The following is a 27,736-nucleotide window of genomic DNA, read 5'->3' as shown; positions in this document are numbered from 1 at the left end:
ACTTACTTTTAAGACAAAACTCTTTTGATGAAGTAAACGACCATATTGAAATTCTCATGTCTACACTTTTTCTTTTTCTTTTTTTGTAAGTCTCATGTCTACACTTTGAATAACATTGAAATAGACTTTTAACCATGTTGAGAAGCGACAATAGTAATTTTCTGGAATTTTTCTACAAGTTGGCGTCCAAAAGGTGTTTCTATAAACCAATGAACTCCACCAGCCTCATTGTTACAATGTATTCGACTTTTCCCAAATTGGAGAAGCAGTACTTGAGAACTCAGTTTTATAGCAACATAAGCTCTATCCCGAGGGTACCAGGTACGAGAAGTACTGAGAAAGATGGCGGCTCATATTCAGGGTAAAAAATAGTTTATAGCCTTATTAGGCCTCATGAGTGGGGGCAAAGCGGAACCTGAAGGCCCATTGCAGCATATTTTAAGTTTGGTACGCCGAGTCAAATAATAGGTTGGGGGAAACGAGGAACAAAGCCTACCGCTGTTCGAAAAGGATGTATTGGAGAGTTCAAATACCGACTCTATATATATTGTAACCCTAATTTTTTATTAACATAGAAAATATAGCAGCTCGCTCCTGTGAACATAATCACATTACATAACCATGAAAATTATGAGTATTGTTTTCCTCCCTTTTCTCCTTACTTTTCACCAATATCGGACCATCTCAGCAAATCCAGCAAGAAGAACACTGACCTGAGCTGCACACACACACAGGCTCAGAGAACAAGAGAAGCCCTGCAAGAACCCCAAGAACATAGCAAGATTTCCCACCTTTCCTTCCTTGAGCTTAAGCTTGCATGTTGCTGAAGGGTTCATGAGCAGTGCCTTCTAATATTAGTATTTGAGCCACTTCTGGACGAGTGCAACCACATTGGCACTTTAACGAAGCAACATTAACATTACCAAAGAACATATGGTCAATTGTAATTTGAATGCACATCAATTTTCGGGTCCTGCTCTTCCCTCCCTCTCTTCAAGAGTCTCTAAATCAAGATGGAACGAATTAAGCCATGAACTGGGTCCAGAAAACATGCTTGTAAGCTTGAGATTATCCAATATATTTTTCAGAATAGAAACTATCAGATTGGTTGGTGGGTGACATTGTCTTGCACATCCTTGGACAGAATACATCCAACATCAATGATTCTTAAATCTAATAAGACTACCATCTACCATGCAATTAGCCATATTTACAGTAATTTTAGAGTAAGAGTAACTAACTTCTTTACATAACAAGAAGGTGACTAGCTGCTGGTTTTAGTTGTGCCTTCATGACTCCCGGTACTTGGTCAGGTCAAATGTCAAGGTTCTTGAGCAACTGGAAAAAGTAAGCATAATTATTATATGGCAGGATAATTTGGTTGACATTCTGGATCAAAACCAAAAATGAAGGGAAAAAGAAATATCTTTATTAAACTGTTAAAAAGCTCACCCCCTCTCACAGTCCCTGTAAACCCCAACCAAAGCTTCAGCCTTATCATAAAAGCTATCTTTCAGTGATATCACAATACTTTGAAATCCATTGCCTCCCTCAGCGTCCTGATTACCCCTGGCTCCCTCGCATGACTTTGAACGAATGAATCCGGCAACCTTGGCCACGTTTAAGTTATCCAATGCGGCATCAACTTCATCCAATATGAAAAATGGTGAAGGCCTATAACTGAAACCATCCATACAAGGAAAGTGAAAACCCATTAATTCGTGTAACTAATTTTATGCATAGGAAAGAGTAAACTTCCTAGTGTTTAAAATAACAAGATCAATTTTTGTCAGGTATGTATTTAAGCAACATAACATAGCTAAGAGCAGCTAGAAAGCAAAGCAAATAGAGACTACAGAGAGGGAAAAAAAAAATGGGGATGAAAAGGTCGAGAACATAAAAAAGCAAGTCAGAGACCGATGAAGCAAGAGTTGAGTGAAATTAGATGAGGATGATGCCATACCCCCAGCCATAACTGCGTGTATTAACTAAACACTATCTTAAAATCCCAATTCGAACTGTAATCTTTTGATTAAAGGCATTTGCAAAATGGGTCAGAAATCCCCAATTCCACAACCCAAATTAAGGATATACAAAACTATTGAGAGCAGGCTATCTCCTCATCTTGGAAAGTTCGAAATATTCAATGTGTGCATGTGCATGCGCATGCATGTCTGCCTACCCGGGTATATTGTGCATCTGCGACATAAATAAAAACTGCTATGTTCTTCTAAGGCATACCTGTGGATGGAAAAAAGTAATGCAAGTGCTGCGACTGTCTTCTCCCCACCCGATAGCTGTTCCATATCACGAAAGCGCTTTGTTGGGGGCATAGCAGTGTACTTGATGCCATGTAAAAACGGATCATCTTCATTTTCCAAGTTTAAATACGCTGTCCCACCCAATGGGTGTGTGTTGCTCTTCGTCAATTGTTTGTAAATCTTATCAATGTTGCTAGAAATGTGGTTGAAAGCATCCATAAACAACCTATACCTGTATCCACAAAAACAAATTCAGGTACGTTTCTTTGATAGTAACTGCAACTCACGCACCCATACGAGATAGAACCTCTGACCACATCCCCTGCCCCTTACTAGAGGTGGAAGGAGATGCCATTTGGTCCAAAGATGATTGGCCAAAGTATGTTTAACCACATGTAAAGATGGTAGCAAGGACAATAAATAAGAAGAATCACATTTTCGACAACAGTATCAACTATGATATATAGGCTGAAAATACACTTCATAAACCAAGACAATAGTGTGCGCTACATGCCTTCACCTAAGAGTGCAGTAATGGTAACATTTGAAATGCTCTCAGGTTCAAGTAGGCTTCAAAAATTAAAATTCTAGATGATTAATAATAAGTTCAAATAAAGTTAGATGCAGGTATTAAGACAAGAAAATTAATATGCCCTTTAAAATAGAGGTGGTGAAAAAAGGAACAAGCAGGTGAAGCATCTCAAAGAAAACCAAATTGGGCAACAAGAAGAGTATTGCGTGCCATCATCATTTTTCACAAACAAATGATGCTTATCAATGAATCACTTCTTTAAATAGGATCTATTCACTTAAAAAATAATAATAATTCGACAATCAAAGAACTGACTCGATCACTGATATACAAGACTAATATATATAAATTATTGACAACATAATGCATAAACACAAAAACATTGCATGGCCTGCACCAAAAATGCATAATAAATATCTGAAATTAAGTAAATTCAACCGGTTTGGAAACAAAACTAGTAATGAGCAATTAGAAATTTCATTTTGTTAATACAGCAGCTTTGGGATGGATATTAACTACGGATGACTTGATAAAAAGAAAACTAAAGCAACTAATTCCAAATTATTGCTGTGTATAATAGATGGTGAACCAGTTAACAGTTTGCGTAATCATTTGACTGCTTGTTGGGCAAGATTCCTAGATGTTTCTCTCTGTTCAGTGTAGCTTGGGTCTGTGTTTGACTTGCAGGGAAGTTGGAGATGGGTGACTGGTAAAGGAAAAGGAAGCAAAGCTTGGATGGCAATCTTGTTGTACTTGATGCGATCTGCTCAAAATGAGCAGGATATCAGAGCCTACAAGACTATCACAATCCTGTTGAATAGACTTCAGATGGTACTCTTAGAAACTTCATTTTCTTGGTAATCAGTTCATCAGACATCTGTTTCCACCGGAACCTTCTGAGATATTTTAGATTCTCTCTGTCTCAGGTGTCACTTTGTTTTACTAGGGTGAGGTCTTTGAATACTTCCCGTGTACTTTAAGTCTGCCTCTTTTTCTGCAAATAATTCTTTTGCTCATCCAATAAAATAAAGAAACTTTTAATTCCCCTTTTGACTTGAAAAGGCCCAATGGCTAAACAATAAGGAATTTCCCATATAAGCTCACTTATTAAAAAGACAAAAGACCACTTCTGTTAACATCTCTCTTAAAAATAATCCTTTTCCATTCTGTTCAAATCTAGGCCAGGACAAGGAATTTCTTTCACTCCGCCCATTCTAATTTCTCCTCACTACCCATTGCCCAGAAAGAATTTCCAATCCTTTGTCCTCAACTTCTATGATTAATTGATTTGACTAACCGCAGGCATTGCTCATCCATTTAACGTATCTTTATCATGTACTAAATCTATTTTTCACTTCCACCTTATTCACTGAACAAATAGAAGCTAAGGTTAGTTACACAATCTCCATCCTAATTGAGTAATGTTTCATTAGCATCAACTGCCATAAGCATTATAAGCGAGCACCAAAAAAAGAAAGACTAGAGCAAGACTGCATTGGAGAAAAGCTACTTTAGCAAGATCTGATATACTAGTAATGTATTTAGTTAACATGGCTGTTAGAGCAGGGAAAGAATTTGAACATTTCTCTTTTACCAGAGACAAGATTTGCTACTTTGTTCAGATGTCAAAAGTAATACATAGATGGTTACTTACAGATAATTTTGATATGGTGCCCATTTTTGAGGTTTCAATTTTGATAGTGATGAAGCACTTTTATGCCCCATGGTTAACCCAAAATACTCCTAAAACAAACATAACATAATTCCCTTCTTATTTTTTTCCTTTCCACTGCTTTCCCTCACCACTTAAATACTTTATTTGGCAAAATCAACTTGGAGAACCATCTGTCCACTGTACAAGGCGTACAAGGCTGAGGGATCCTTTGAATCTACAATGATGTTTGAGCAACCAACTATTTTACCAATTTTCCTAGGGAAAATTAAGTTTCATATCCAGCATTCCATGTTCTATGTTAGAGTTAGTGACTCTTACCAAAACAGTAAATTAATTCTTGACCTATATTGTATAACAAAAACCTTTGCCATAATTTTGAGGTCACCATAGCAGTATAGCGAAAACTAGTACCTCTCCTCCTTAACCGAGTTAAACTTATCAGCTTTATCCTTCTCTTCTTTTCTGGCTGCTTCGAACTCTTCAGTTACAGCTCTTTCCTTTTCTTGCAGAGCCTCATATTGATCTAGAGCCTTCAAATTTGGAGCTGTTCTTTCCATTTCTGATATTAAAGAATCCATTTTTTGCTTAAATTCTACCTCAAGCTTCTCTCGATCAGCAGGTCTCCTATCCTGCAGAAGAGATCTATTAAGCTGACTAAAATCAAAAACTGGTCCTGATGTTGAGGATTCTGTCTCCATCGGAAGGCTTATATGCTCTAATTCACACTTTTCTACTATTTCCTGCCTCCGCGACTTCAGCTGCTCAATCTGTGTCTCCTGTAACAAGAAAACATTTGTTGGAATTTGAATTCATAAATGCAGGTGGTGAGAACAAAATCATCATGTCTTACTTTAGAAGATATCTGACGATTAATTTTCGATATGTTTGTTGTAGATCTAGAAGTCTTGTTCTTCCATTCCTGCATCTCCTTCTCACACTCTTCCAACTTAACTTTCCACTCTACAAAAGTAGGAAGAGAAGAAAATATTTTGTAAGCTGGAACAAACTAATGACATCAAGAACAAAAATTAATGTAAAGAAATAGAAGCAGATTCACACCCAAGGTATTGAAACTAAATTATGTCTCAAACTTTTAGTCAAACAGCGACAGTGTCTACATGCTACACAATGTAGTGTCACCGCAATAACAAACACCCTCCTCAAACCCCTAACCCCATCCTCTCATCTAGGAGCATTTCACGGTTTGGTGCAGTCAGCTTTGGGGATGTTCCGACTACTGAACCATCATTGTCAGTCAAGGGAAATCATCCAGCAAACCGCACCAGTTATATCCTTACCAAGCCAATTCTCACCGGTACAGTGCGGGTTGGAAGATTGTTTGCATGAAATACAAGAAAAAATAGTACCTTTTGCTAGTCAGAAAAAGAAGGAAGTTGGCACTACAGAGCACAGCCACCAAAATGAGGCTAAACCCTTCACCTCTGCCATCGTATTCCTTCACCACCACACCATCACCATAGCTTACTCCTAACTCTGCTCTGTGCTATCCTTCGATGACTTCAACGTCCACGGTTGCTTCCTAAGACCGAGGTGGAGGCCAGGGATGTCAACATTAGTTGGAAAATCCAGAGTAGGACTAGGATCCAGGATTGGGCAGGCTGCCAATGAGATGTTTGTGAGAAATAATTAGGAGGTTGCCACTAGATAGGCTATTGGCAGTGGGGAGAGTGTGCAAAGGGCAAAGGAAGACAACCTCAGGCTTGAGTTCCAGCCAGAGCTTAGGTACAGTCTGGTGTTACAGAAACACCCAGGGTTCATGAGGCTCTCTCTTAGAGTGGAAAGGTTAGAGGATCTTAAATCAAGGTTGCATGTGCCATGGCATGTTTTCTTCACTCGATTTGGGCTGTTTTGGGTTATGCTTAGACGAGTAGTCGACTTGTATGCGTGTTGGGAGACTGTCGGCAGCGCTTGGAGTGCTGTTATGTAGAAGATGATGCCTTCGTGTCTTTTGTGGTGTCTATGGAGGGAAAAAAAGATAGAAGTTTTGAGGACCGTGAGAGGAAACTAGAGAAGATTGTCTTTATTTTTTAATAATCTATATCTTTCAACAACTGATTTTGTTTCTCATTTGGTGATTAGTTATCATGATTTCCTTGTTCTTTTCTCCTTCTAACTAGGTGTTTTTTCATGTATACTTAGGGATGCTTTATGCTTTTATTAATGATATCTTGATTACTTATCAAAAAAGTTACTTTGAAAGGCTACTTTGGAATTAGAAACCCATACCTCCTGATCATGACTCGCTTTGATAGCAGTAAACAGCGCCATAAATTGCCCTTCAAACCCATCACAAGATAGACCAATAAAATGGCGTATGTCCTTCAACTTCTGCAAGACCCAACTAGAAGCCATAGGCTCTGAACACTTAGGTTGGGTAAACAAGATAGGGGAGCAACAGTTCAAAGGTTCGCAAACAAATGGTTTCTCACGCAATGGTGCCCAGCTGCGTCCAAGCACCTTTCCCTCCCAATGCTGTAGAGACGGCGACAATGTGACTTTTTTTTTTATAAGTAAATGCAAATTTTATAAATAGCAGCGTAAGGCCCCCCTAGTACACACAAAGTATACAAGAAACAAACATCTCAACACTGACCCACCCCAAACAACATCCCACAAAACAAACCAAACCCCTAAGGCTCTCAACCCACAAGCTTATCCTCCCGAATATGCTCCTCATCTCATGCATGTGACTTAACATGCACAAGAGCCTGGATCAATTCATTGGGTAACTTCTCTCATGTTTTTTCCTTTCTTATCCAATCGAAGTCAAAGTAAACCATCAAATTATCAATGTCCTATTGAAGGAGGTTCATCCCAATAAAAACTGAGGAAATGCATGCAACTAGAAGGCCTAGTCAAATGGTCCTCGATACTGCTCACACAACAGTGCCCAGCTGCGTCCAAGCACCTTTCCCAATGCTGCAGAGAACTGGTGGCCCTAACCTGTAATTTTAGTTTCCCACTTCATAATCCATGCAAAACAATCTTCAGTGCTTTATGACTTCATCCAAGGCAGTCCTTAAACCAAATGAAACTATAGTTCCCAGTTTATATACCAAGCAGAATAATTTTCAATTTATCCTTCGCGTCATCCTAGACAGTCCCTTGATCAATTACTATATTAGCCGAACAACTTTTGTCAACTAAAACTTACAACAAAGCACTCACTATAAATGAAAGCCTAGCTAATCAACTCACAAAAACAGAAAAGCTAAAAAAAACAACAAAAATTAAAAAACAAATATGTGCTTCCATGATGTTATAGCATTGATTGAATTACTTGTGAGAAAGAGGATAGGAAACCAACATTATATATTTCAAAGCCAGACATCATACCATGACATACAAAACTGAAATTCAACTAGCTTAAGAAAATCAGGTGGATGAGTATTGCCAGTGAGCTCTAGCTCAAATGGCACCTTCTCCCCTCATAAAAATGAGGTGAAAGATGTTGTCCTGATTTAAAGACCTCAAAGGCATGTAGGTGCCTTTGGAGTGGGGTTGTGGAAGAACATAAGGAGAGGGTGGGAGACTTTCTATAGTTTTGCTAGATTTGAGGTGAGGGATGGGGTTAGGACAAAATTTTGGCACGATCTGTGGTGCGGGGATATGGTTCTGAAGGAAGTTTTTCCCGATCTCTTTGGTATTGCTCAGGTGAAGGATGCCTAAGTTGCAGATAATATGAAGGTTTTGGGTGGTTCTACTCAGTGAAACGTGAGCTTTGTTGGAGAGGCACATGATTGAGAAGCGGGTGTCTTTACTTCCTTCTTTCAAGTGTTGCACTCAGCCATGGTGAGTAGAGATCGTGCAGAAAGGCTCTGGTGGGTCTCTTCCAAGAGAGATTTGTTTAAGGTCAAGTCCTTCTTCAGCTCCTTGGCTTGCTCTGAAGGTAGACTCTTCCATTGGAAGAGTGTGTGGCAGACTCAGGCTCCTTCGAGGGCGGCTTTTTTTGTGTGATCGGCAGCCCTAGGCAAGATCCATATTGTGAACAATCTCAGGAAGAGGCATATCATCATTGTGGACACATGTTGCTTGTGCAAAAGAGATGAGGAATCTGTGGACCACCTTCTTCTTCATTGTGATGTGGCCTCCGCTATGTGGAATAATACTTTTACTCATTTTGGTATGCCTTGGGTTATGCCTAGAAGATTTATCGACTTGTTTACATATTGGTGGAAGTCTGGAAGGCCGAGGAGAGCTGCAATTTGGAAGATAATGCCAATCTGCATTTTTTAGTGTGTTTGGAAGGAAAGAAACCTTAGTGATTTGAGGATTTGGAGAATTCCATGGAGGATATTTTAGCTTCATTTTTTCATACGCTATATCTTTGGACGGTGACTTTTTTGTCCCCACTGTCGATTAGCTTTGCTGATTTCCTTGTTCGCCTTTCTTTTCTTAATTAGGTGTTTTCTTTTGTATACTTCCGGTAAACCTACGAGCGCCTTACGCTTTCAATAATACTAAATTTACTTATAAAAAAAAAAATAAAGACCAATAGAAATGTATAGTTTACCAATAAAAAATAAATCATATGGATGAATGATGATAGGAGTGAAACCAAGACATCTGTAGTTTACCAATAGTAAAATTAACCCTACTTCAAGGCATGGGAACCTCAAGATGTATTTTCTCAACAAATATCTAAATGGTAGCATGTGGAACCAAACCTTACCCTGTACTTCTTTCTCATATCGATTGATCAGATCAGTAGCTTCCTCTGCTGATGACTTGGCTTTATCTTCTTTATCCTTAACCTGCTCTAAATCATTTCTCAAAGCACTAATAGAAGATTCCAGCTCTTTAATTCGCGATTCCATGTCCCGGTTTTGCTCATACTCCAACCTGCCCAAAAAGAAAAGGTACAGGCATATAAAATTCTGGACAAGTGCCCGAGCAGCTAAACAAATAGCACATTACATTCAACTCATGTAATGGATGAAAAACTGAAACTTCCACATGTAATGTCATTATTCGGTTAAAGTTACTCTATGGAACTTCTAAATTATAAATATGTTTGTTTTTTTTTTATAAATATATGCTTTTCAGTTCTGAATTATAAATATGTTCTCAAAATAAGCATATGTATAACCAATGCAAAAGCTTTGCCAGGCTGTGAACATTTTTTTATCAAGTAATCGAGATATCATTAAAAGAATAAGGCGCCCCCGGGTACACATGAAGTATAAAAGATAAGCCACCTAGTTAGAAGGGGCAAAAATAACGAGAAAATTATGATAACTAATCACCAAAAGAGAAACAAAAGCAGTTGTCCAAAGAATAAAGTTTTTTTTTTTTTAATAAGTAATTAATTTTATTAAAAAGCGCAGAGGAGCGCAACTCTAGTACACAAGATGTATTCAAAGATAAGGTCCCACTAAAGGCGAAAAGAAGAACAAAACTCCACAAAAAGAGAGAAGTTAGAAATCGAAGAAATATTAAAAGCCCATTTCCAATTAAAAAGGGATTTGACCAAACAGTTCTTGATCTCGTCCTTCGACTTTTCACAATCTTCAAAACATCTGGCATTCCGCTCTCTCCATATGGTCCACATTAAGCACAATGGGGCTATTCTCCACACAGCTAGAACTTAACGAGTACCCATCTAACCTCTCCAACATGCTAACAGATTGATCACCCTTTCAGGCATTACTCGTGTAACATCAAAAAGAGTAAAAAGGCGCACTCCATAAGTTATGTGCCGATTCTTCGCTCCTCTCACATGCAACATCATCCCACCACTATTACTCTCTTTCGCTGATTATCCAAGGTCATAATCTTCTCAAGAGCTGACGTACACACAAAAAAACTCACACGTAGAGATACTTTAACTTTCCAGATACTCCTCCAAGGAAAAGAAAAAACCCCCGAAATATATAACTCATGAAAAAAACGACCGCACCTCAAACTTCTTCCTCTTTGAAGGAGTCCACCGAATACAATCCTCCCCACCTTGTCTCCATTTGAGAGAATACAACATCCCAAAAAAGGCAAGCACCAACTCTACCTCCCAATCTTGTACAACTCGTAAAAAAGGAACATTCCAATGCATAACATCAACCTCCATTCAAACAACCATATTTTGCTTCCACAACCAAACGCCAAAACGCTTCACTTTCTTTAGCAAATCGCCATAACCATTTACCCAACAGTGCATGATTAAACTTACACAAATTTTGAATACCTAATTAAACTTGCACAAATTTCGAAGTGTATGTGTGTGTGTGTGTGTGTGTGGGGGGGGGGGGGGGGGGGGGGGGGGAGGTAAATTAGACATTGTACTTTTAATCAACTCAACGTCAACCTCCCTCCCTTCAACAAATAAAGCCTCTTCCAACCCGCCAACCTCCTTTCCATATTCTAGACAATACCATTCCATATAGTAGTTGACTTATAAGGCGACCCCAACAGAAGACCCAAATACTTCATTGGTAACCGTGCCACTCTACACTCAAAAAGACTAGACAAACTATCTATATCATCCACCTCACCAATTGGAATAATCTCTGACTACGACAAGTTGATCTTTAACTCCGATACCGCTTCAAACCACACAAAAAAAGACATCGCAGATTACAAATATGTTCACCATTTGCACCACAAAAGATCAACGTATCATCTGCAAACAACAAATGCGACACAACCATACCTGCATTATTTCTCGATCCCACTGAAAAACCATCTACAAGACCCCTATCTACTGTGGCCGCCATCATCCTACTTAGATCCACCATAAAAATCACAAAAAGCAAAGGAGATAACAGATCCCCTTGTCGTAAACCCCTATTGCTACTAAAGAATCCAGAAGGGGCTCCATTAATCAAAACAAAATATTGAACTGTAGAAATAGAAAACGCTATCCAAGCTTTCCATTCCCCCCCCCCCCCCAAAACCACTTCTTTGCAACACATAATAAAAACTCCCAATTCACATTATCATAAGCCTTTTCTAGATCCAATTTACATAATAAGCCTAGTACCCCAGATCTGAAGCAACTATCTATGCACTCGTTAGCAATCAAAATCGAATCCAAAATCTGCCTCCCCTAAATAAACACATTTTGTGACTTGCAAATGATCTTTTCCAACACATGTTTCAATCTGTTCGCTAGCACTTTGAAATCATTTTGTACACAATGCCCTCGAAATTGATAGGACAAAAATCCTTAAGATCCACCACCCCGGCTTTCTCGAGGATGAGCACTATGAATGTTGCATTAAGACTTTTCTCAAAACTCCCTTTGCTGTGAAATTATCTGAAAACGGTCATAATATCTTCTTTTAAGAACTTCCCAACATGATTTAACAAAACCCAAAGAAAAGCCATCGGGTCCCGGGGCCATGTCTTCATTCATTGCTTGAACCACCTCAAACACCTCTCTTTCTTCAAAAACTCTTTCCAACCATGGACCCTCCTCAACACCAATGGAATGAAAAGAGAGTCCATCTGGCTTACGCCTCCAGCTACTCTGCTCCGAGTACAATTGTGTATAAAATAGTACTATATGTGCCTTGATAGTTTCAGCATATGACGACAACGATCCATTGACAGTTAAATATTCTACAGTATTATTTCTTCTATTTGAATTCGCCACCCTGTGAAAGAACCTGGTGTTCTTATCCCCCTCTCTCAACGAAAGAACGCTAAACCTCGGTCTCCAACTCACCTCTTCACATAGCAGCAACCTCTCCGATTCCCTAGAAAAATCATCCTTTCTCACCCTTTCCTCATCAGTCAACGCTCGTCCTTCCCCAATGACATCAAACTCTCAAATACCATCTAACAAAGCCTTTTTCTGCAGCCCCACATACCCAAACACTTCTTCATTCCATTTTCGCAAGTCAACTTTCAAAGCCTTCAATTTGCACGCCAACACAAAACTAGGACAGCCATGAAAGTGATAAGACTGCCACCATAATTTCACCTGATCCACAAATCCCTCAGATTTCAACCACATATTTTCAAACTTGAAATAACCACCACTTCTATTCGTCACCCCACAATCAAGCAATAGAGGGAAAGAGTCTGACAAAAGTCTAGGAAGTCTCCTCTAAACTAAATTAGGAAATTGTTCTTCCCACGCAGGAGAAAACAAGAATCTATCAATTCTTGACCAACATTGCACATCCTTATTATTAGACCAAGTGAACTTACCACCCACCAAAGGACTATCCATAAGCCCTTGTTCAAAAATGAAATCTGTCCATAAGCCCTTGTTATCTCCATCCTGATTATCTTTACACTTGGACAACTACGTTTTTAGCTCCCCTGGCAATTAGGTTTAATCATTTTCTTCTTCTTTTTTCTCCGTCTAGTTAGGCATTTCTCTTGTATACTTCATGTGTACCTAGGTTGCGCTTTGTGCTTTTAATGATATTTTCGATTACTTATCAAATAACAAACCAAGCGAAGAATATTAGAAATTCCTTTTGGTCAGATCATCGCACATCAACTTAAATTATATGGTAACTTGTAACAGGTTGAAGAATAATCTCCACAAAGAATATTCATGGTAGCAACAAGAGGATTAACAATGATAATGAATCAAACCACTTTTAGAAGCTTTTGCAGTGGAGACGATAAGAAGCAAAATGAATGTTAACAAGTTTCATGCCGACAGACTTTAAAGTTCAACACAATCAGCAAAGCATTCACACAACACACATGCAAGCATTCACGCATTAATGGAGATGTACAAACATACAAGAACACACAAAAAGCATACATTTAAGCATATGAGCACACATATGAGGGTTTTGGGTTTTTGAGCGTTTGTTGGGTTTCTTTCTTTTTGTGGGCTACTTTGTTTTTCACTTTCTAGTTAGGTACTCTCTCTTGTATACTTTCGGTGTACTTAGGAGCCTTATGCTTTTAATAAGACCAGTTTATTACTTATCAAAAAAAAAAAAAAAAGATGTATTCATATATATTGATACAAACACGTCTGCATGAATATGTACATGCATAATGTATACCAATCTTACGTACAACACAATTAAAACGGCATTACCAATTAATAAAGAAGAGTTGACTGAGGACAAAAAGGAACTCACTGGTATTTCAACTTTGCCAGCTGGCTACTCACACTAAGACTTTCTTCGGCGATATTCTGTGCAGCCTTTAGTTGGTTTTCTTCATACTCACGGATGTTTGCCACCCCAACAGAGTCACTAAAGTTTCTGTAGATGTGGTCAACAATCTCATTGATCCGCTTTTCCAGCTTATTAATTTGAACACTCTTTCTATCAACAGCACTTTTTAACTGCATGCAAAAAATAAAAAACATTGGAATCAGTCGGGCAAAGAGATATACAACATTAAACTAGATGAAGAGTGATCATTGCCATAATATTACTTTCTGCAATTCAGGATTTATACGATTGATCTCTTCTTCGATATTCTGCTTCTCCTGCCTCAAATTTGCAAGTTTGTCCTCAATGCTTCGCTGCAGGAAAAAAATTTCTAGATAATCAATTCTACCACAAGGTGCTTTATTTGCCGGAACAAAACAAAGAGTTACCAAAGTAAACTGTGTAGAATAATAATATCTGCATAGCCAAAACCAACAAAACCTTATCCGCTTATGCTACTCATTGAGATGAGACATATAAAATGTTTTTCCAACCATGGTATTTGTAAAACTAAAGCACAGTTTTGGTTGGAGAGAGAGAGAGAGAGAGAGAGCTTCAAAGGCATGGACAAGATTAGAGTGGGCATGAGAGAGCTCCAAGCAGAAGACAAAACAAAACAAAACTGAGCTTCTTGTGCCAAAAAAAAAATATATATATATATATATATATATAATAATCTTCTCTAGCTCTTTGGGTTGTAGCAGTCATGTCCAAGACTCCAACAGTGTGTTGGACTCAAATTTTGTATACAAGGATGGAACTAGGAATTTAATTTTGAGGGGCCCCACTTCATTGAAAATCTTTTTAGGGAGCCATCATTAATAAAGTTAAAAAAATAATAATAAATAAAATAAAATAAAATACACTAAATTTTTTTTAACAATACCCATGTAATGTTGTGCCAACAAAGGTACTAGAAAGTAATGTGCCAAGTCCATGTAAAAGAGAAAAGAGAATATAATGCATAAATTAATCATTGAAGTCACCTTCTCAATATCTGCATACTGAATCTTCTTTTCGAGTCCACTAATTTTTCCAGATGCTTCAGACTCTTTTACCTGCATCTCTCTAATTGACCCAAGCTCCTCTAATTCCAACTCAAGATTATCCTTAAATTTCTGAAATCCTACAGAACAGCAACAGCAATGATACAGCCAAACGACTTAAAACCAACTTGCAATCTTTTTATCATCCCCATTGTTTCACATGAAACCAATACAAATGAACCAACCTTCAATCTTTTTATCATCCCACTTGTTTGACCTTGCTTCCATTCCACCACTTGTACCCCCAGTCATTGTGCCAGATTTTGTGAGCAGAATTCCATCAACAGTTACAACTGGTTCAAGCATAAATAACATAAGTTGTAGGACAGAATCAATTTGATTATATGGAACAGGTAAAGAATGGAAAAGATAAGTGGTAATTACCTTTAAACCTCTCACCACTCCAGCTTAGAACCTTAGCCTCAGCAAGGTCATCACAAACAAGAATATTCCCAACAGCAAAAAGAATTGCCTTCTCCAAGGCAGGATCAAACGTATAGCTGTTAAGTTAAAAGCTCAAGGAATTTTTTATATTAATTTACTAGCATATAGTATTTTTGGATGTAATAAATGGAGAAGATAGAGGCATCATACATAAATGAAAAGAAGCTGGCATGACTATCACGAGTTACTGAATCACAGAATCATTAGACAAGCTACAATAAGAGTTTCCCTAACCACCAAATGAGATCAGAGCCTAGCGTACATAAATCTCTGGAAAGATTTATGTCAATAAACATAGCAACACGCATGGAAGTTTCACTAGCAGAATGTATACATAAAGTAGACACGCTTTAGCAAAGGATATTGGATTACATCAAAGACCAGCTTTGCGGTACCACCTAAGTTACGCAATCTCTCAGTAATTGGCTTTACACGAATTGACTGAAGAGGTATAAATGTCTGAGGAGGTAGCCTTTGCTCTTTCAAATACTGTAGAGAAGCAAGAGAATTGATAGTTAAATTGTTATTCACATAATTTTTTTTGGATAAGTAAATTGTTATTCACATAATAAAACTCAACCATCACAATGAAGCTTAAAATGGCAAATCCAGAAATCAATGACGGAACCAGTACGTAAAATATTGTATAGCCACTTAATCATTTTAAAATAATGATGAAGAAATTTTATTAGAGAAGCCTTATAAACACAGGGTGTACAGAAAAAAATCTATGGTATTTTAAGGGTAGGGAGGGGGCAAAAAGGGTGAAGGCTGTATTCAAGTCAAGAAGACGACGTCCAAAGTACGAAGCATTACAAGCAACAGAACATAATAGCAGGCTAAAGTTTGATGTAAATACAACCATATAAAATAAAGGACTAAAGCTGAGTACACTAAGTTGTTAGGGAAAATCATGCTCTTCACCTAATCATATTTGCACCTTATCTTCAAAAGAAGGTTAAATAGAATTTGGCATCATCATATTAAGATGGGGGGGTGTTGTTCAACAGGTATTGGTTCAGTACACCCAAGTGGCTAAATAACTATTATTTCTTGACTATCTTAGCGGATTTTCAAACAAATACATAAATCCGCCAATGGAAGAAAGATTATGCGATGTTTTCATATCAATAATTCAACAAAGACAACTGCACCAGGACAAAACTGCAAATTAGAAAATTATTTTGCTACCTTGATGCATTCCTTTCCCGTATTTTCATCCTCGACTACTACTGCATCCATAAATTTACCCATAGCAACAGTAACAGCAAGATTATACTTTTTCTGTGTTGGCCTACAAAGATCTGTCATGCGACCATGAACTCCTTGAAACAGGCGTTTGAGAGTCTCAACCGCTTGAGACAACCTGGCATCCCTCTCATTTTCATATCTATCTGCCTTCAATTCACGTAGTTGGTCTTCTGTTTCAGTCAGCCTTTTCTTCAAGTTTTCATATTTAGATCTGTAAGATTAAAAAAAAGTGTATAGTTGCATATTTTTCAACACATAAAAATGCCAACAGAAAACATCCAACTAGGGTTAACACAGGACGAAAAAAAGATACACCTGAGCCTATAAGGAATATAATAAGTAGGGAGAGGCTCTGACATTAACAAGAGCATCAATCAAACAAGCATACCAAGAAGCTACCTACCTGTCACTTCGATGTTTCTCTTGCATTGCACGCAGTTGATTCTTCAGTTCTTCAAGGTTGGCCTTATGTTTTGCAGATGTATCAGAAATTTTTTTCAATCTTGTTCGCATCTGTTCATGCTGTAAATCCAGCTCACGCTCTCGATTTTTCAGCTGTTGAAGATTTTCTTCAAGATTCTTTTGAGCTTCAATATCAGCATGCTGCTGTCTATCCAGAACTTCTTTCTCATCTCTAAGCTTGGCAGTTCTCATCCCAGCATCCTCCTTACTGCAACATCAGCATCCCAATCCAAATCATAAAGCCTTTAAAAAACAAAAACTTCAGACCTAAGCTATCTTCTAACGTAGAGGAATGTAGTAAAAAGATATTTGCTACTCTGATTTTTCTTGGGGAGGTGGGGAATAAGGGACTGAATATGCAGACAGCAGCTGCCACGGAAAAAAACCCCAATAGAAGAAAAAATTTACAACTACCAACAGACCAATTTATCCACCGAGTACCAACTAATGATATTCATAATAGTGGCAAGTATGTTTGAATTTTACAAACACATGCGAGCACATGCACACCCCAGGTATAATTGCCATCAACAAGCAAAACAAGTGAAAAGCCCACATAAAACACATTAAATATATATAAACCCATCCGAGTACACTAAGCCTCACTAATCAAAAGTATGCACAAAGCTAGAAAATGCCATCACAGAACTAATTCCAGATAATAAGAAACGTTGCTTTGCATAGCCCCTTAATTTGCTTTAGGATACTAGTGGACAATGAATATCCACACTATATGACCCAAAACAGTTCTTCAAACCAAATAATATGTCCCAAAACCCTTAACATGCAAACACTTTTCTAAGTTTCATATGTGCGCCTCTAGAGTAAAAGAGACATCAAAGGATTCATCTCCTTCAAAAAGGAAGTGAGGATTCCCCAAATACGAAAACATTAATATGAGATCATCCAAGATACCCATGATCCATCTAAACCAGCCATTAAAAACAAAACAAATACACACACACACAATTCCAGAAAGCATTCCATCCAAAAAGCACTTTCACCGCTTTTCTTTGTGTGTGTGTGTGTGTGTGTGTGAGAGAGAGAGAGAGAAGCAGAAATATTTCAAAAAACAGACAGGAGAGGACACAACAAAATCACTTTGAGCTCATATTAAGCCACAGGAGATAAAAATAAATAAATAAATTGGCAAACATCTGCCTTTTGCCACCACACTATGCATTCTCAACCTATATTCAAGTTGAGACTAGTCCCATGCAATCAATGTCAACATTAAACCTACTGGCAAACTGGAACCGAGTTAGTCAGAAAATTGACATTTATGCTTAACTGTATACAATAATTTGGATTACCAATCACCATGATACAAAAGAGAGGAACAGGTATGAGGTATGTCATTTGCCTTAGATTTACATAAACAACTTCAATAGTTTTGACAAAGTAATTTTAATTCAATGCAACACCAGTTCTCACTTCATTCAACAAACTATGACCATGACCATTATCTTCAATATGCTCAAAGATTTCTGTTCACTTCTGAAGGCACTCTCATATGACAACCATGTGATGAAACATCAGTACTTGTGCTAACTGCATTGATAGTATCACACTGTTTTTTCCCCTTTCCTCTTAAAAATACCATATCCTACACAGTTTCAGATTCATAACTTCAAAACTATACTGGTCCACTTGTTATCTTTACGATATGCCCCACAAAATCGGATAACCAAAAAAAACTAGTGCTGTAAAAAAAAATTCCAACCTTTCAGAAGGCACAAATTGAATAACAGATCACTAGAAACCAAAAAGTAATCGTAACAGTGTAAGAGTTTTAAGCTTCCAACATATGCTCTCAATTAATAAGCAATTGGACAGCTTCAAGTAACAGATAGAAAGTTGATCTTATGCACTCATCCTTATGCTTTTCTCCCTTTTGTTTATACCATAATTTTTATTTCAATACGAACATTTAAGCATGCATGTAAAGCACCTTCCTTGTGAAGGCCAGAAATGTTTTCACTACCTGGAAAACAGATACTATTTGAGTTTATTTCAGAAACAGGATACATCGCATAACTCTTCTGAGAAATTTATGCATAAAAAGCTCATTCATTAAAGAAAATGAACTTTCAAATTCAATGGCATAATTATTCAAGCTAACAATTGACTCTATTACACATCAAAAATTAGAAAAAACGTCTTTGAGTTTCTCCCATAAATTATCATCCCACCATGCAAGTAAAAACCAGGCATATCTATCGTATCAATGATATATTACTCATAACAAGAGAGAAAAAAAAAAAGGGAAGCAAAGAATACTCACATTCGAAAATATTCCCTTAATTCATTTTCATCTAAGTCAAGTTTTTCACCACCATCAGAAGCTTTTTTCGCTTGTATATCTTCTAGTTTTGCAGTAAGATCCAATATGCCGTTCTTTAGCACTCCTATATCCCGATCATGCTTCCTCTTTTCTTCACTTTTTTTGTCAAGTTCCTTCTGTATTTTCCTGATTTTTGAAGTTATGCGGGACATTTCCTCTTTCACTTTTAGTAGCTCAGGTTGCTGCAAGCAGAGAAATATCAGAACAAGGGATCCATAAATGATTATTGTTAAATCACCCGTTATTTCAAAGGCTTAAGATGATAGAAAATGGTGAATTTAATCATTTAATATACTTTAACACTCTGAGGCCCAACATGTGGAACATTTAACTGAAATTGGGGTAAGCTATTAAGTCAGGGTTTAAACTCAGAACCTCTGCTCTGATATAATGTTAAATCATCAGTTATCCCAAAAGCTTAATATGATAGGAAATAGTGAATTTAACGATTTAATTAATACTTCAAGAATCATAAATATTGAAAATTCAAGAACTCCACGCACTCCCAAACATAACACATCAGTTATAATCAGGCCCTATATCATAGATGGCACTACATGTTCATGTGACATCTATAAAGACATCACAAACATATGCCACTACAACTGAAAAAAGAAAAGTACATAACACATAGGCCATATTAACCAAGTTATGCTTCATTATGATCAATAAAAATATTAAATAGAAGGTATCCAACACAACTACTTTGACCTTTGTCGTCATCCATCAAATCTCAACCATTAATTGATTAATTTGATTGATGGTAAAAGGTAAACATTTAGCTCCAAATGCCAAACTCATTCCAACAAACACATATTTCAAAGTTCTACCTCCACAAATTTGGCCTAGGAATTAAAAAAAAAAAAAAAAATTCAGTCACAACCCCCCCACCCCCCGCCCCCGCCCCACACTCAAAAAAATTAAAAATAAATAAAGGAGAAAAACCCATGGACAGTGCTGTTACAAAGTAATCTTTCATTTCACAAATTCCAACTTTTATCATATTATACAAACAAAAGCCACGACGTTCACCACAAAGTTCAACCATCAATTTTTATTTCTACTTCCTGACTTCATACTAGGCAACACCAGCATGGTGAGAGCCAAAATTCACCTAAAGCATAGAATCGAATCATATACAGTACATCAACTGAACAGCTAGCTATTGTGAGAAAACATTCTTAATAACCTGCACCCTTCTCCCCCAAAAAAAAAACACAATAAAACAAAAAATAAAATGCCAGGACATTGAGAGACTCACATTCTTGTCAAGTTTGCTATTTCTCTCAGCAATCTTCTTTTCCAGCTGCATAATCTCTTTGGAATATTTGGATTGTTCTTTCTTCTTCCTACCTGCTTCACGTTCATACTTTTCTAGATCTTTTATAACATCTTCGCGGCCTTTCATTTCGTCTTCAAGTTCCTCAGTTGTCTTTTCAATGTCTTTCTCTATGTTGGACAATTGCCATAAGAAGTGTTCTTTCTTCAAAGATTTCTGAATGAGCGACAAAAAAAGGATAATGAACCAAACCACCATATTGAAAGTCTACGACAGTTTCTAGAGTTAGAAGATTAACAGGAGATTGAGAAAATATCTAAAACACAATTTTTGAGCCACAAGTTTTGAGGCTGAAGTCACCAACAGCAACGACTGACAACAAAAGTCAAGATTTATTCCCAAATACTCTTGGAAAAGATAAACTATCAGATGCCATCATGCATTCAAAAACCTTCTAAACAAAGAGTATGAAATTATTTCAATTTTATTAATAAAGGAAAAGGATGAAATTGTTTTTTGATAAGTAAATGAAAAGGATGAATTCTTTCAAATCCTTTCCAAATATGCTCTTTCCACAAGTAAATAATACATTCAAGGCATAAGTAAGCTTCTGTAAAGAATTCTATAATTTGCACCCAAGTAGCTTTCACATCTGCACCCTAAAACACTTAACTATCAAAATAAGACATTACGTCAGCCTATTTCAAATATGAGAAACTGGCACAATTTAGTTGGTTTCCAAAAGCAACGCAATGAAACTTTATTTCAACAAGGTACATAAATGAGAGAAGAGTCTAGACAGGTGAAAGGGAAAAGGCCATCTGATGCAGGACAAACATGATATTGAAAGATAATGAAAAGAGAGATAAGAAAAGGAGAGAAACAAAGCCAAAAGAAGAACAAGGGGAGAAAGAAGACAAGAGGGAGGAGATAGATGACAACAGTCAATCCAAATTTTCAATTCATCATAAGCTGTCAAATACATTAGAAAAATATGTTTAAATAGACCAAGAGCTAAACCCTAACCCTAACCCTAACCCTAACCCTAGTGATACTTGGGCTAACGGCCAGCTAAAATAACATAAATTCCAAATGGAAAAAATACAACCCGTCTGAAAATAAATACTAAAACAAAAATGCAACTAAATAAAAAAAAAAAAACCCAATATTGATCCAGCTCATGTGATATGTGGCTCATATTTGGTGCTCCGCATCACCATCCCTCTCATTCATGGGGGTAATGCCAGTCCCCATTCAATCAAACCCCAAAAATACATAATTATCAATACCTACCTTGGCACATGGAGAGTATAGGGGGGAAGAAACAACTGAACATTACATAATAATATAAGTTGAGGAAAAATGGAGCTTTGAAGAATCAGGATTTGAATTATGGGAGCCTAAGAAATATAGAGACCTACATTTGCTAAAGCAGAACTACTGCAACTATGACTAATAAGCTATTCTACAATTAATGAAAAATACACACATGGACATGCACACATTTCAAAGTAGAAACCGTCAAAGAAACCTTGTGATGCTTACCAATTGACTTTGCAAACGTAGATGTTTCTCAGCTTCTTCTTTTTGTTCTTTCTTTTGCTTTCTCTCCATCACTATTGTTCTTTTCTTCTGATAAGCAAGTGCTGATTGTTCTTCAGCTCTGGCTTTATCTTCTTCACATTTCTCATACTCTCTCTTGAGTTCATCAGACCCAGATATCTGCTCAAGAAGTGCAGTAAGTTCTTTGGGATTTTTAGACGCAATGGACTCCACATCACCCTACACAACAAAGTCAATTGGTCATTAGGAGTAAGCTCCAACTTCCAAGAGAATCAAATATGCAGCCCATATACACGCTGCAGTAAGACAAGAGTATTTAGAAATTCATGCCATCAAGCAAACACTGTGTAATATAGTGCTCTTACAAATCTGTATAACAAAGAACCCATGTCCTAAGGCTGGTGTGAGTATTGTTTGATTCTGTACGTGTGTGTGTGGTTGAGTGGTTTGGGGCTTAGTTCAAGTGAAACCTTCGATTTGCTTTATTCAACATGTGTTGGTAGGAAGGGTATGAGAAGGGTACGAGTAAGTATACAAAAGAATCCACCAACAAATAGCAATCGAACAATGAAGTCTACATAGTAAGGAAAAGAAACACTGCCGAATGCAGTTGACTACTTTTATAGAGATCATAAAAATAAGGATTTCAGCATAATGGTAGGCAACTCAATGCCATTAAAAATGCGATCATTTTTCTCTCGCCGACATTCACACGAGGCACAGAGGGGCTGCTTTCCAAATAAAACTGCTTCTATGCAATCCAAACAGTCCTCGCCAGCAAAAATACACATCAACCACCTCTCAGGCATCCAGGGTAAGAATCTTGCAAAGAAAGACAAGCCGCCCTTGAAGGAGCCAAAGTGCACCACACACTTTTCTAAGGGAAGCGACTGCCTCCGGATCAGGCCAAGGAGCAAAAGAATGACTTGACCTTGAACAAACCTTTTTTGGAGGAGACCCACCACAACTCGTCTTCTCTGTCTCTTCGCACTCTAACTGAATGCGGCGCCTAGAGAAAAGAAGCAAAAAATTCACCTCCCGATCGTGTGTCTCTCTAGTAAAGCTCATGTTCCACTGGTTGGCACCGCTCAAAAACTCCAAATTGTCCGCAACAGAGGCATGCTACACTCAAGCAATACCAAATAAGACTGGAAAAGCTACCATAAGAGCCATGTCCCCGCACCACAAATCATGCCAAAAGCTGATCCTGGTTTCGTCCCCCACAACAAATCTAGTATAGCTTGAGAAAGAATCCCAACCTTTTCTGATGTTCTTCCACATCCCCACCCCCGAAGGCTCCTGCCAGCTCAAAAGAACACCACCCGCCCCACGAAATGTCGTATTTGGAGTCCACCACGCATCTCTCTCAAACCCATAGCGCCACAACCATTTACCTAGGAGAGCGTGATTAAACATCCTCAAATTTCTAATCCCCAACCCTGCCTCAGAAATCGGAGAACAAACCTTAGCCCGACTTACCAAGTGATATTTAAATTCTTCTCCTATCCCTCCCCATAAAGTCTCGTTTGAGCTTCTCAATACGATTGGCCACACAAGCAGGAATGGGGAAAAGAGACAAGTAATACGTAGGTAGATTGGAAAGAGTGCTTTTTATAAGGGTGACCATGCCGCCTTTAGACAAACACATCCTTTACCAACTGGACAACCAGCGCTCCATCTTTTCCACAATGCCATCCCAAATAGACTTAGCCTTGTAAGAAGCCCCTAGGAGCATACCAAGATACTTCAGGGGCAGAGAGGAAGTCCCGCAACCAAAGATGCCAGCCAACTCAACCACATTATCCACATTACCCACATGAACCAATACAGATTTGGCCAAGTTCACCTTTAAACCAGAAACTGCTTCAAAACAAAGTAAGAGGACACACAGATAGCGAATATGATCAGGGTTGGCCCCACAAAAAACCAAAAGTGTCATCCGCGAATAACAACAGTAAGATATTAACCACTGAGAAGCCTGGAACCCACCGAGAGGCCTGAGAGAAGACCCCTGTCAATAGTAGCAGTGAACATTTTGCTCAAAGCTTCCATAACTACTACAAACAGAAGGGGAGATAAAGTATCGCCCTGTCTCAGCCCAAGGGAACTATTGAAGAAACCAGACAGCAAACCATTGACCAAAACAAAGAAGCGCACCGAGGAAATGTAATGTGCTATCCATGAGACCCATTTCTACCCAAAACCACATCTTCTCAACATGTACAATAAGAACTTCCAATTGATGTGATCAAAAGCCTTCTGAATATCCAGCTTGCAAACCTTAGCCCCATTTCCTACCTCAAATCTCACTAATCTAGAGAAATCCCCCACTCCCTCATAATGTTTTTTTTATAAGTAAGATATCATTAAAAAACGCAAAGCGCGGTCAAGTACACAGGAAGTATACAAGAAAAGCGGCTAAGAATGAGAAGAAAAAAGAACAAGAAAATCACTAAAGCTAATCACTAAAGGAGCTAGGAATGCCGCAGTCCAAGAGTACAAAGAAAAGAAGAAAAAAAGTACTAAACTCCGCAGTCGTCCTTTATTTGTCCTCGAACTGTCTATCATTACGTTCCCTCCACAAGCACCATAAAAGACAAGAATGAACCATCTTTCAGACAATAGCACTCCGAGAGCGACCACCGTCCACCAGCAAGCGAATAAATCTACCATCTGAAGAGGCATAACCCAAGACAAACTAAAGCGACTAAAGATAGCATCCTATAGAGCGCATGCAACCTCACAATGGAGAAGAAGGTGATCCACAGACTCCCCATTCGTTTTGCACATACAATATCTATCAATCACAATAACACGCATCTTTATGAGGTTGTCCATGGTAAGGATCGCTCTCATAATGTTTTTCCACACCCCAACCCAGTAGGACCAAAAAATTGCATTGGAACCCCACCCTCCCCCCATGCTATCATATTTAACCTCCACAGCCAATCTCTACAAAGCTTCCCTCTTTGTGGCATAACACCATAACCATTTTCTCATGAGAGTTCGGTTAAACAAAAGCATTTTTTTTATTATTATTATTGTTAGTTTGTAATTGGCAGCATTCTGTTGGACAAAATCATTTCATTATAATGATGCTCTTTAACAGGGATTCCGCTATTCAAAAGTGTTTCCAGAAAATTCTGCACAGTTTGCAAGTTAGAAAATTCGATTCCCTGCCATCCGTTTGGACGACGTCTCATACCGTCCAGACGCTAAGCTATCCAAAACATCAACCGTCCAGACAACGTGTCATACTGTCTGGACGCACATCAGACTAAAGCATCATCCGTCCGGGCGACGTGGATTCCCGTCCAAACCTTCCTCTATGTCGAGAAGATTCGAACTGCTCCAGCTTGCATCCGTCCGGACAATTCAGCAGCCCGTCCAGACGACTCTCAGTGTTCGATCAAGCTTTAAGATTTCTTTCCAAAACACGGATATGGGAAAATCGTTGCAACCGTCCGGACGACGTGGACTCCCGTCCGGACGCACTCATCCATAAGGCAAGTATCGCAATTCAAATCCAGAGGTCCGGACGCGCGAGCATCAGATATGAAAATTGCGTGCATCAGATCAGCCGTCCGGACGACCATCCTCCCGGTCCGAACGCACGAAGCCTCTATATGGAAATTACTTGCAGCGAACGTACGACCGTCCGGACGCGGCTCTCAAACAAGAAAGATTTTCAGCGAGAATTTCGGTCGCACAGTTGTCCGTCCGGACAACCTATGACCACCGTCAGGACGGCGCCCAATTTTATCAAGCCAGACGCTCATTTGAACTGTCAGCCTATAAATAGATGCCCCTAAGCTTGAGAACTGCAAGAATTCGGTATTGAATTCTATTAGTGCTTAGAGAGCTATATTGTGAGTTTATTGAGCTGAGTTGATCTCTCTGAAGCCGTTGTTGTGTGTGGTATTGCTGCGCTTAATCTGAAGTCTATCTTAGGGATTGGCCCTAAGGTAAAGGATTCCATTGAAAACCCCTTCAGGTAGGAGACCTGGTTGGGAGGCGTTCGTGTTGGGTTACACGTTAGAGAGCAAAGTACGACCACTGCATCAGGGGTATGTGAGTGTTACTACTTTGTATCTAGTCTTGTCTTCTGAATAGTGGATATCCTGGGTTTGGCTGCTCTGGAGTGGTTTTTCTCATCTTGAGTTTCCACTTCGTTAACAAAAATCTTGTGTTATTTATTTCCACATTATTTTGTTAACACATTGTGCACACACACACTTGCTTTATATTAGAAGTCAATTTTCATTTTTCAATTATTTCTTTCCATCAAAAGAAATTATATTATCGAGGACATAACACATAAAATAAATAATTAACCAACTCCAATTCCAAAACATAGTCTACACTTTTTTAATTTCCTAAGGATCAAAAACATCATCCTCTTGTGTTCTATTTTCCCCCAATTCATCATCACTAGACTAATACACAAAAGTGATAAAATTTCACCACCCAAAAGAATGTAGTTCCTAAAAGCACCTAACAAAGAAAAGATCGCACAAAACTGAAATAAGAAGTCATAATTAATACCACAATCACACACCCCACAAAATAAACAATACAAAAAAAGTAGAATGAAAGAAGTATGCCACATGTTAACATAACACCCCCCCCCCCCCCCCCTAAAAAAAAAAACACCTAGAACACTATAAATTCATGGTACAATTTTGAGCAAATTTGGAAAATTCAATCAACTAAATGCAAGCAAGATACTATTATCATTACCAACCCTAAAAAAAACACTTAAAAACAACAAGAACACATAAAATTGAGAACGCTAGGTTGAGATAGCAGAGCTTCGAGAACAAAACCTGAAAGACCAGAAAATTCCGGGCCTTGACGAGAATCCCGAGCTCCCTGAGCCTGGCGTTGTAGACGTCCCACGACACGGTGGCCCCGTCGACGCGGTACTCGCTTCCTCCGGAGCTGGTGATGGTGCGGGTGAAGTGGAGCTCGGAGCCGTTGGCGAGGAGGTAGACAAGGCGGACAAAGGCCCGGCGGCCCCTCTGCTCCTTCTCCCGGTCGTCGTAGGCGTAGATAAGGTCCTTGAGCTGGGCCCCGCGGAGCTGGCCGGAGCGGACTCCGAGAACGAAGCTGATGGCGTCCATGAGGTTGGACTTGCCGGCTCCATTGGGGCCGATTATCGCCGTGAAGTCGTAGAAGGGCCCGATGCTCTGGAGGCCCTTGTACGACTTAAAGTTCTCGAGCTCCAAGCGGAGGATTTTGCCCGGGGAGGCTAGGGACGGCATCGTTCTGTTGGAGCACTCTAGGGTTTAGGGGACTTAGGGTTTCTGTGGAATTGGAGATTACAGAGAGAGAGTGGACTTTTGAAATGTGTGTGTGGTTAGAGAGAGAGAGAGAGAGAGAGAGAGAGAGACAGAGACAGAGACAGAGAGATTTGGTACAGTGGAGGGAATTGGCGGGAGGAAGTGTGGGATGTTTAGGGACGGCGAGTTTCCATTTTCGACGGGCGAGGAATGGTGAAACTCGTGGGGATTTAATGTCGGCCGTTAAACCAAAAATAAAATACTATATGCTATAAATAATGTTAAATAAACTTTCATTTGACACTCATCATATGGTGCAATGAATTATCCTTTATTAAAAAATTCTGTAAGTAATTTTATTCAACATTCAACAGACAATACTATCATGACACTCCCAAATCTCAACTAAGTCTCCTTATAAATAAGAAATTAATAATGTTATTTAATA

General features: G+C 38.5%; 1 protein-coding gene across 3 annotated transcripts; it reads right to left on the bottom strand.

The window, feature by feature from the left end:
* Positions 1-545: 545 nt before the first annotated feature.
* On the bottom strand, positions 546-27,527 carry LOC133856877 (structural maintenance of chromosomes protein 1). 3 transcript variants are annotated; one of them, XM_062291919.1, is made up of 19 exons: positions 26,833-27,527; positions 21,989-22,225; positions 20,426-20,659; positions 19,105-19,346; positions 16,762-17,028; positions 16,299-16,569; positions 15,472-15,596; positions 15,048-15,157; positions 14,849-14,956; positions 14,604-14,743; positions 13,842-13,931; positions 13,540-13,748; positions 9,162-9,331; positions 5,319-5,428; positions 4,880-5,244; positions 2,242-2,493; positions 1,453-1,680; positions 1,242-1,338; positions 546-1,035 (listed from the first exon to the last, which is right to left on the bottom strand). In XM_062291919.1, the coding sequence occupies exons 1-18, from the start codon at positions 27,268-27,270 to the stop codon at positions 1,290-1,292; spliced, it is 3,645 nt and encodes a 1,214-aa protein (XP_062147903.1). In that variant the 5' UTR covers positions 27,271-27,527; the 3' UTR covers positions 546-1,035; positions 1,242-1,289. The 3 variants fall into 3 exon arrangements, with proteins under 3 accessions (XP_062147903.1, XP_062147902.1, XP_062147901.1); XM_062291918.1 differs by having other exon boundaries at positions 546-1,003; XM_062291917.1 differs by lacking the exon at positions 546-1,035 and having other exon boundaries at positions 1,037-1,338.
* Positions 27,528-27,736: the final 209 nt, after the last annotated feature.

This window comes from Alnus glutinosa, chromosome 14, assembly GCF_958979055.1.
Source record: "Alnus glutinosa chromosome 14, dhAlnGlut1.1, whole genome shotgun sequence".
NCBI lineage: Eukaryota > Viridiplantae > Streptophyta > Magnoliopsida > Fagales > Betulaceae > Alnus > Alnus glutinosa.
Note: the sequence above shows the minus strand (reverse complement) of the source record. Positions and strands in the feature narration are given on the sequence as shown.